At 57.5% G+C, this 9,462-nt stretch overlaps 1 protein-coding gene across 2 annotated transcripts; it reads right to left on the bottom strand.

Moving 5' to 3' along the window:
* Positions 1-190: 190 nt before the first annotated feature.
* On the bottom strand, positions 191-9,414 carry IL34 (interleukin 34). Of its 2 annotated transcripts, none has more exons than XM_059153266.1 (6): positions 9,279-9,414; positions 4,593-4,726; positions 3,732-3,809; positions 3,264-3,425; positions 1,084-1,219; positions 191-849 (listed from the first exon to the last, which is right to left on the bottom strand). In XM_059153266.1, exons 1-6 carry the CDS (start codon positions 9,304-9,306, stop codon positions 677-679), a joined length of 711 nt encoding a protein of 236 aa, XP_059009249.1. In that variant the 5' UTR covers positions 9,307-9,414; the 3' UTR covers positions 191-676. The 2 variants fall into 2 exon arrangements, with proteins under 2 accessions (XP_059009249.1, XP_059009250.1); XM_059153267.1 differs by having other exon boundaries at positions 3,264-3,422.
* Between the last annotated feature and the right edge of the window lie 48 nt (positions 9,415-9,462).

Below are 9,462 nucleotides of genomic sequence, written 5' to 3'. Positions count from 1 at the left end.
GGGCCCTTGCAGACCATTTCCAGGCCTCCAGGCTAAGGCTTCATCCATTCCAAATCCAAATCTTGAGACCCAGGCCCCAGGGCCCGACCAGCCCACCTGTCTCCCGAGTCCTGGAACTGGAACACGGAGGCCGCGGAGGGGCTCTCAGGCCTCTGGGGTTCATCTTTGCAGATGCAAACCAAACCAAACCGAAACAAAACAAGCAAGTGTTTAATAGAAAATATAAGGAACTGGAAGAGCATCCACTGTGGCAAGACGGGGTGTGTGGCCCGGCCCCCTCCCTCCCCGTGCTCGCCCGCCTGCCCGGCACGGTTCTCGCCTCTGCAGGCCACAGGAGACACTCGGCACCGCCTCCAGGCCCGGGAGGCAGCCCAGGTGGTGCGGGAAGAGGAGAGACCTATGTCCCCCTTCAGGTACCCCCAGACCCCCGCTGCTCCAGGGGAGACCAGGTGAGGTACAGAATGCAGGGAGCTGAGCCCTTCTCAGGCACAGAATCCCCTCAAAGGAAAAACACTCTCCTGGGGGTTCCTCTCTCAAGGCGGATAGGGGGGCTCCTCACCACAGCCCAGAGAAGTCTCAAGTTCAACCGAACTGTGGAAGCACCTTGAGCTTCCCCATATAAGTCACCACACGGGCCTCTCGGGGCAAGAGGTCTCTGCCTGTGCCCTCAGCAGCTTCACTGAGCCAGGGGTCCAGTCTCGGATCCTGGGGAGCGAGGGAGGGAGGTAGGGGGCCGCTGGGACAGAGGGTAGGGCTGGGCAGCTGCACACTGCGCTGAGGGCTCCGGGCTGTGGGGCTGAGGGCTCGGCACCTCACAATCCTGCCAGTTTAGGACAGAACTTTGTTTACCTGCAGGAGACAGGGGGAGAACAAAAAAGACTGCAGGAGTGGTCAACAGCGCTCTCCGTCCCCAGCCCACACCACATTCTTCTCATCCCCATACCCGGGGCTCCTCTTGGCTTGCAGAAGTGCCTAATAGCCCCGGGGGGTGGAGGGCAAGCCCAGGAGAGCCCTGGCTCTGCTCAGTGACCCGAGCTCAGAAACCTGGGGTCCAGCCCCCAGCCCCAGCCCCTTGTTCCTTACAGCACGAACAGTACAACAGTTCCATGACCCGGAAGCAGTTGTCCAGGAGGGCTTTGGGTCGCACCAGCTTCAGGCTTAGCCTCGGGGCACTCAGGAGTGACACTGTTTCGTCCACCTTGGGGCCGACCTCCACATCCTGGAAGGGAGGAGGCCCTCAGGACCATGGGTGCCACCACCCCGACCCCAGGGAAGAGGCAAGGCCACATCCCAGGAGAATCCCGGAAACTGCCCTGCTTAGAGCTGCTCCAGCCCTAGAGGAAGGGGACTAACAGTGACCAGAAGGCCTATGGGTAACTTCTCTACTGCTTCCTGCAGGCGACAAGGTACCTCGACACCCTTCACCCAAGCCCAAGACAGAGGTTCCTCTTTTTCCATCTTTGGAAAAATGACTGCAGGAAGCAGCCCGGGATGGGGCAAAGTAGGGGACATCCCTGCTGTTCCAGCCCAGGCCTGGCCACCCGCACATAAGGAAGGGGTCCTGGGCCCGGGAGACTGTCCTTCAGGATTCAAAGATCTGCACTGCCTGCAGGGAACAAGACAAAGGACCCTCATGAGGACACCTGGGGGCCAGGCATACTGGCCAGGCCAGTCTCCGGCTCCAAGCTCAGGGTGCTTCTGTCCACCGTATGCAATGACAGGGAACACTGGGGAGCAGGCAGGCACACCCAGGGACGGAACCGGGGGCCAGAGCTGGTACAGGGGACATGGCCTAGAACGGAGATGCAGGGCCTGAACCTGAGAGTGTACAGGGTTGAAGTGCCCGTCCCCCTAATCCCCCCATCCAAAAAAACTATGTCCAACCCTGGGACCTGTGAACATGCCCCTATTTGGGAACAGGATGTTTGCAGATATAATTAAGGATCTCCAGATGAGATCAGTTTGAATATAGGGTAGTCCCTAAATCCCCAGTGCCTGGCGGCCTTGTAAGAGGGGGCACTCGAGGGAAAGGCCACGTGAGGGACATGTGGACACAAGCCAACAGCAGTAGCAGTCAGCAGAAGCAGGGAAGAGGCAGGAAGGGTCCCTCCTCCCCAGAACCTTTAGAGAGAACACGGCCTTGCTGCCACCCTGAGTGCAGGGTTTCTGGCCCCAGGCCTGTGGCAGGAGAATTTCTGTATTATTCCACCAGTTAGCAGTCCTGTTCACAGCAACTCAAAAAAAAAACAGTCTACAAAGGCTTTGAAAGAACAGTGAGGGTGGCAGGAGAGAGAAGGCGCCCATCCCCATGGCCCAGTCCCTGGCGGGAAGAGCCGACTGCCCACCAGATGCTGGGCATTTTCGGAGCGGGGCACAGACTTAACTCCATGAGAATGAAGACAGACTTAAAGCCAGTTAAATGTGAACAACCTGGGGGACCCGGGCCCCCAGCCTCAGCCCGCGTGCAACCTCCAACACAGCTCCCAAATGCTCAGAGTCGGAGCTCTCTCAAGGAAAACCAAGGATGCATAACTGTCTTTTCAGGTCAGCTCCAACTCCTGCTGCCCACGGGCACCGGAGAGCCACCGAGGAGACCACTGGGCCTCCAAGCCTCCGCCCAAACCAGAGCCTCCCCAGAACTCCCAGCAGCTATGGGGTCCCCTGCAGCTCCCAGCTCTGGCTGGGCAGCAGGTGGGGCTCCCCGGGAAGGCTCTTACTTGGGGACTAGGGCAAAAGTGGGGGAGGGGTCCCGCAGCACACCCATGGCCTGCAGGGGCTCACACTGATTCTGCGACCCTAGGCTGCCGGCTTTATAGAGGCCTCCCATCAACCCTGCCATGCAGGCCATGTTCAGGAACCTTCTTCCAACATCAAGCCCATAGTTGACTTTGCGCTGTACGAGCTGTGGACTTTAACAAACGTAGGATGTCATGTATCCACCTTTACAAGTAAGCACGTCCTTACCCTAAAACCTGTGTTCATTCCTCTGCCTCTTCATGCTTCCTCTCCTCTCCCCCAAGAGGAGCCTCCACAAACAAAGCCAGAGGGATCGATGACTTGGCCAAGATCCCAGGTCAAGAGGGACAGCCTCTCCTGCCCCTAGCCAAGGTCACCCACCAGGCACTGGCCCTGTCTTCCTCTCTCATTTCTCCCACGCCCTTTAGGACACGCCGAAACTTTCCACGTGTCCACACCTCAACCATCCCTGGCCGCCACCCCTGCGCGCATGCGCGTCCCCAGCCCCGCAGCTGGGCGCAGCTCACCGTGAGGCTCTGCTGCACGTCCAGCAGCAGCGTGCGGACCTCCTCCAGGTACTTCCAGGACGGGTGGCCCTCGAACAGCACCTCCTGCACCGACTCGGTAGCGCTGAGGCTCACCCAGACCCACAGGTACCGCAGCTCCCGCTGGCTGACCCTCGCCCTCTGCTGCGGGGACAGGAGAGATCGCTGAGGCCGGCAGACATGTGCCTCCGGGCCCGCCCCGCCACTGCTCTGATCACCCCCCACCCCACGCGGCCCCATGAAGGGAGCAGAGAACGGGCAGCCGTGGTAAACAAGGAGCAGCCTCGAGGCCTCGGCCAAGGGCAGGCTTGGTCCCAGAGCTGGGAAAGCCCCCTGGCAGCAGGACCTGCCAAGACCAATGTGCTTCTCAGGCTGGGTCCGTGGGGTGTCCCAGGAGGCAGGGGTCTCCCAGCCCAGGAGGGGGTCTCCCAGCCCAGGAGGGGTTCTCACCAGCCTGGTGATGTTGGCCATTCTGAGCACCCCCTCATAAGGCACGCTGACCCTGTAGTTGATGGGGAAGTAGTGTTTCTGGGGAAGTACAAGAACAAACCATGAGGTCAGAGTCAGAAATGGCTCAGACAGGCTCCCCCCGCTCCCAGATAATCTGCTGTAGAAGGAGAGGGCCAAGGACCAACCCGCTGATGGCAGCGGTGGCCTTTGAGAGAAAAGAAGCCCTCCGCTCTCCCCTAGGGTAACAACAGCTCTCCTTCCTCTGGGACACACACAATGCTTCAGGGGAGGCTGAGACAAAGTGTGGAGTTCCTACGATGGCAGAAACTTTAGGCCAAGAAGTGGTTGGAGGACCTAGTACCCCCAAGAGTACTATATTTTTTGGAGGTGAGGAAAACTAGCTCAAATAAGATGATCTAAACTTCTTATGGTGCTGGCTGCAGTGTTCTGCCGGATACTGAAAACCGCTGAGCTGTACCCTTAAACAGGTGAATAGTGTGGTGTGTGAATGACATCTAGTAAAGCTGTCAAGGAGAAAAGAAAAAAGACAGACTTTTAGAGCCACAGTGCCAGGTCCTTATCTCTCTGCCCTGCCAGTCCCGCAAGTCTTCCTGGAATCCACTTGTGAGTCACAGGGTGAGCGGCATGGGGAGAAAGGATCAAAGGTCAGATCAAGTAGCAGGGGTGAAGGGCCTGGGGGGACACCTGCAGGGAAGGGGACAGTCAGTGTGGACCAGGCACACTGGTGTGTGCCGTGGAGAAAGAGGCCATGGGCTCAGGGCTGACACAGACCCATGGCGGGGTCCGCAAGGCCCTACCCTCTAGGAGCCCGGGGGCTTGGGCAGGTGCCTACACAGTTACCATGTACTGAAGACGGTTCCTGTACTGTAGCTTGTCCCGCAGAAAGCCGGTAACTGCACACTCCTCGGTCTGGGTCAAGGGCCACATCTCCAAACCCTCATTCCCCAAGGCCATGCCAAGGAGGATCCCGAGATCTGAGGACCGAACCCAACAGCAATACATGAGCGCCCTGCGCCACTCCCCCGCCCCCTGGGTGTGCCCTCCCTTCTCCCAGCCATGGGAGGGGTGGGGGTGCAGAGCCCAGAGGACGCCCTCCCCTCCAGGGTCCAGGCTCAGGCAGCAAGGCCAGGTGAGCACAAGCAGTCCCGCTGGTGCATCCCTGCCCCCAGCAGGCAGAGTCCCCCCAGCAGTCACACCCTGAGGTTGGTGTCAAGTCTCCTCATGGGGCAGGCACAGCCTCCTTTCCAGGGCAGCCTTGGCCCCCACCCCCTCGAGGGTTGGAGTGTCCTCAAAGCCTGGGTCTGCATTTCCATCTGCGGATTCAGGAGGCACGGAGGCTCGTTCAACTCTGCAAATGACTCTAGGGTGTCTGGAGCCACTTCCCTCCCTGCTGTAGCTGCTCTTGGCAACCCTCTAAGAAGCACGAATCACTGTGGCCCTTCCAGTGTGCTCGTCCTGGGGAAGCCCGCTGCTCTCCGGCTGCGGCTTATCCCAGCCCTGCCAGCCAGCGGTCGGCCTTCGAACATTACCAGCTTTCGCCGCTGGGGGGAGTCACTGTGACTTCAAAAACAGCTTTTGTGATTTCTTGGACCCGAACACACTTAAAAAAATATCGGAGTCTCCAACAAATAGGAAAATGCTTCAGACTCATCAAAGCAGAAAGAAAACACAGATGGGCAGGAGACGTATCCCCCAAAAAACTCCCCAGTAAAGGTAAAGAAATACATATTAAAACAATCAGATGCCATGTTTCACTTATCAAAAAGGAAAGTCGGGTTTTTTTCTATTTCATTTTCATAACACTTGGTGCTGGCAAAGTCGTGAGGCAGGTGCTCTTATCCTGGAAAGCATTTTGGCCATTTTTTGTATTGGTGGACTTAATAATGTCCACACCCGTTGACCTATTAAGCCTAAAAATTTTTCACATCCTTTGACCTGCTGGAGAGCCTGGGTTGTACAGCGGGTTAAGCATCTGACTCTCGGTTTCAGCTCAGGCCCTGATCTCAGGGTTATGAGATCCAGCCCCGCACTGGGCTCCGTACTCATCAGGGAGTCTATCTGGGACTCTCTCTCCCTCTGCCCCTCCCCCCCCTCCAATAAATACTCTTTAAAAAAATTTTTGTAAATGTTTCATCCTTTGACCCATTGAATTCATTTCTAGGGATAAGCCTGAACGAAAACAAGAAAGAGAGCCATCACCAAAAGACTCGTGGACAAAGAGTCCTGCTGTGGTATTCTCTCCCTAAGAATGACAATCTGTAAATGGCCCACATGTTCATTACCATCGTCACCAGTCAAAACCACTTTGTCAGAGAAGGTTTTTGCTTACTCCCTCCCTGGCCTGGGCCTGCTCCTGGCCACCTCTCCACCTTCTCAGTACTGCCACCTGGTCCTGGCTCTGGCTGGACCCTCCCCAGGAGTGCCCCACATGGCCCCAAGCCCATGTCCAGGATGTGCTGGCCCCACCAGCCCTTCCTCGCACAGCAGTCCGCCAACCGTATTTTTCAAGGTTGCAAATTTGCAACCCATCTTGCATTTCCTCTCTCTTGTCTCTTCCCAAGTGCTTGCATTGGATTTTGGACAGAAGACCAGAGAAACACAAACAGAACCAGTGTTTTCTGCTGCTTCCTATCTTGTCTCTAAATCATGAAGCCCCTCAGCTTGGCACCATGGCAAACTGAGATCATTCCTGGTTTATGGTTTTTGCTAACACTTTGCCTCTGCCCTGGGTATCCTCTCACATGGCAGACCTCTCTCAAGGTCTCACCGAGACTCCTTCCCCCAAGCCCCAACCAGGCTCTCCCCTGCCTGAACCAGCCCGCATCGTCTCGGTCTCTAGCACCATCTGTCCACCTCACTCATTGTCTTGACCAGACAACCTGGCCCCCAGTATGTGAATCCATAATGCAGTCAGCCACAACATTGTCTTGTTGACTGAGTACTGTGGGGGGTTCATCTTGAACAAGGGATGAGGAGCATGCATCTGAATTTTCTGGAAAACTGGTTAAGGCCCAGAGCGTCTGAGTCAGGAAGTCTGGGGTGGGCCTGGAGAATTTGTATTTCTAGCAAGTTCCAAGCTGCTGCTTGGATCTTGATCTGGGGACTACACTTGGAGAACCACCGACCTCCAGAACAGTTGCAAACTGGTGTCCCAAGGGCCACAACTCAGTTCACAGAGATTTCACGTAAAAATCTGAATTTGCATCTTGTCTTTAAAATCAGTATCTCCGTCCACACTTGGCCTTCCTTCCCATGGGCCAGTCATCCTGAAGTCCCACGCTTGCTGTCCTCACCCCTGTCCTGACAGCAGTGGGCTCCCAGCAGGAACAAGCCAGAAAAAGCCATCCTGGCATGCATGGGCTGAGCCAGAAACCTTGTCCATGGGTCATCTGCCTTCCGCCAGACCCAGACTTCCTTTAGATCTGCAGACTGACCACCACCTCCAAATTTCAGCCCCTTTTCTGCTGTCTCCACCCCAAGAAACAGGCCAGCAACCAGTGACTCCACGGGGCCAGCATGGCTGTAGCCTCACAGCAGCTCTGAACCCCAGAGAGCCCCACCACCAGTGCACCCCTGACCCGGGAAGAGGGCTGCTCTTGGTCCCCACCCTCCAGAAGGAAGACATCCCCAAGACAGAAGAGGAGGCTGAAGAAAAAGCAAGTGAGGAAGGAGCTCCCTTCTCGGATCCCTGGCTGGGAGCGGGAGGGGTGGCACCTCCCCTGGGGACAGACCCTTGCGGAGGGACGAATGGGGCTTGTCCACACCCGCAGCAACCGAATCTGAACCTGCACAGAGGGCTGACCAGCATCCCTCCAAAATCCTTATTCACCCAGGGCTTCAGATGTGACCTTATTAGGAAATAGGGTCTTTGGGGATAACATGAAGGCCCGACTTAAATCCAATGACCAGGTGTCCTCATAAGAAGTGGAGGGGACAGAGAGATAAGCAGAAAGAGTCAGGAGGAGACAGATACAGACCAGCACGGTGGCACCCCAAACCACGGACTGCCAGCCACCACCTGAGGCAGGAAGAGGCAGAAAGGAGTCTCCCCTAGAGCTCCGGAGGAGGCGTGGCCCTGTCCCCACCTTAATTTTAGACTTCTGGCCTCCAGACCTGGGACAGAAGAAATTTCTTCCCTGTTCAGTCACCGAGTTTGTGGCGGTTTATTATGGCAGCCCATCCTTCCCCAGCACCCAGCCCCTCTGCGAGCCCCTGACCCGCAGCCCCCCCGCCTCCCATCCCACAGCCCATCCCTGCCCCAGCGGGCAGTGGGCCTCCACCATGCCTTCCGCTCCCAGGGCCACCTCCGGAACAGACCCTCGTCACTTCCTGCCCACAAGGTCGCAGCACAGCCTGTAAGTAGCACACACTGATCTTCCGAAAGCAGAGTAACTCCCAGTCACAACCCCACTCCTGGATCTTGAACTCCCTGATGTCTCATGGACTGGCCTTTATGGCCTCCACCACCTGAGCCCAAACCTGCTTTCCAGCCTGGCCTTTCATGGTCCCAAGGCTGAACCCTGACTCATGCTGTTCCCTCTACCTGAGACACTGTCCTCACCTTCCTACATCCACCTGTGTGAACACTGTCCTGTCCGCTCAAGTGTCTCCTCACCACACCACTCTTCTTGCTCCTTGTGATCTGGAAGCTTCCAGAACACTGAGCCTGGCTCCTTCTGCCTGTTCTGCGTGTCCCGACCCTTTGCAGTATCCCTCCCCAAGGGCCAGCCTGGACCCCTTGCGGGATCAAACCCCAGACCTCATCCATAAGGCACCCAGCTCCGAGCGCCGACCTCCGCGCCAGGCGTCGGGGAGAGGGGCACGAGCTAGCCCAGTCCTTGTTGCCATGGCAGTCACTCTCCAGTGGGCATGTGGGAGGCACCAGAAAAATGTGTTGAATTTGAGTCAATTCAATTGAATCTTGGAGTCTGAAGGGATCTTGGTCTGGCCTCCCACCAGCGGGCTTGAGAGGCTTCTAGACACGTTCTGTCCTCATTTCAACTTATTTTTTCTTTTTACCAACAACACTGTTCTCTTTCTGCCTCTTAATTTTGTTCTGTCACGGAGGGAGGGGCAGAGGGAACAGGCTGCCTCCTCCAGCACCTGGTGGCACTTCTCCCACGGGGCTTGGGAGACACTTCCACAAGCTCCCGCCCCCGGCTGGCCACACCCAGGGAGACCAGAATTCCTCTCTGCCCCCACAGCCCATGCACCCCAGCACCAGACAGCCTGAGAAGGTGCTGCTGCCCCTTGCACCCCGTGCCTGCCCCATCCCCTTGACCACCCACTGACCATGCCAACCAGCCCAGGACCTGGAGCCGCACTGCGGGTCTGAGCTGCGGTGGGCTACAGCCAGGGCAGAGAGCGGTCACGGGAGTCCCCAAGCTGTTAAGCTGGGAAGCATCTCAACTTCTCACCAGCAGGAATGGCCCGGTTGCCTTGGTTACAGCAGAGCCCGGCTCTGGGCCAATGCCTCCCGGGGCAGTCTCCACGGACAGCCCCCCCCCACCCCACCCCGGTACTCACAGTGCAGCCCGGCGATTCCCCAGGACATGGTGGCGTGCTGTGTCCCCCCAGAGAGCAGAGGCGGTGTCCCCGGCCGTGTGTGTCTCTCCACAAAGGCCCAGATGGGGCCTACATGGCCTCGGGTCAGCGAAGGTGCCCCAAGGCTGGGGAAGGGCTGGCCACAGAGGAGCTGCCCGGCAGGGGG

The sequence above is a fragment of the Mustela lutreola genome, chromosome 16 (genome assembly GCF_030435805.1).
Source record: "Mustela lutreola isolate mMusLut2 chromosome 16, mMusLut2.pri, whole genome shotgun sequence".
NCBI lineage: Eukaryota > Metazoa > Chordata > Mammalia > Carnivora > Mustelidae > Mustela > Mustela lutreola.
The sequence above is the reverse complement of the archived record's forward strand: the minus strand, read 5'-3'. Positions and strand labels throughout refer to the sequence as shown.

Bases quoted from the DNA above. Each gene is read 5' to 3' on its own strand.
- IL34 (XM_059153266.1), bottom strand. From the start codon at position 9,306: ATGTCCTGGGGAATCGCCGGGCTGCACT. The intron at 4,727-9,278 runs GTGAGTACCGGG...TTCGGTCCTCAG, and splicing joins GGGAATCGCCGGGCTGCACT to ATCTCGGGATCCTCCTTGGC. The intron at 850-1,083 runs GTAAGGAACAAG...TGTCTCCTGCAG, and splicing joins ACTGTTGTACTGTTCGTGCT to GTAAACAAAGTTCTGTCCTA.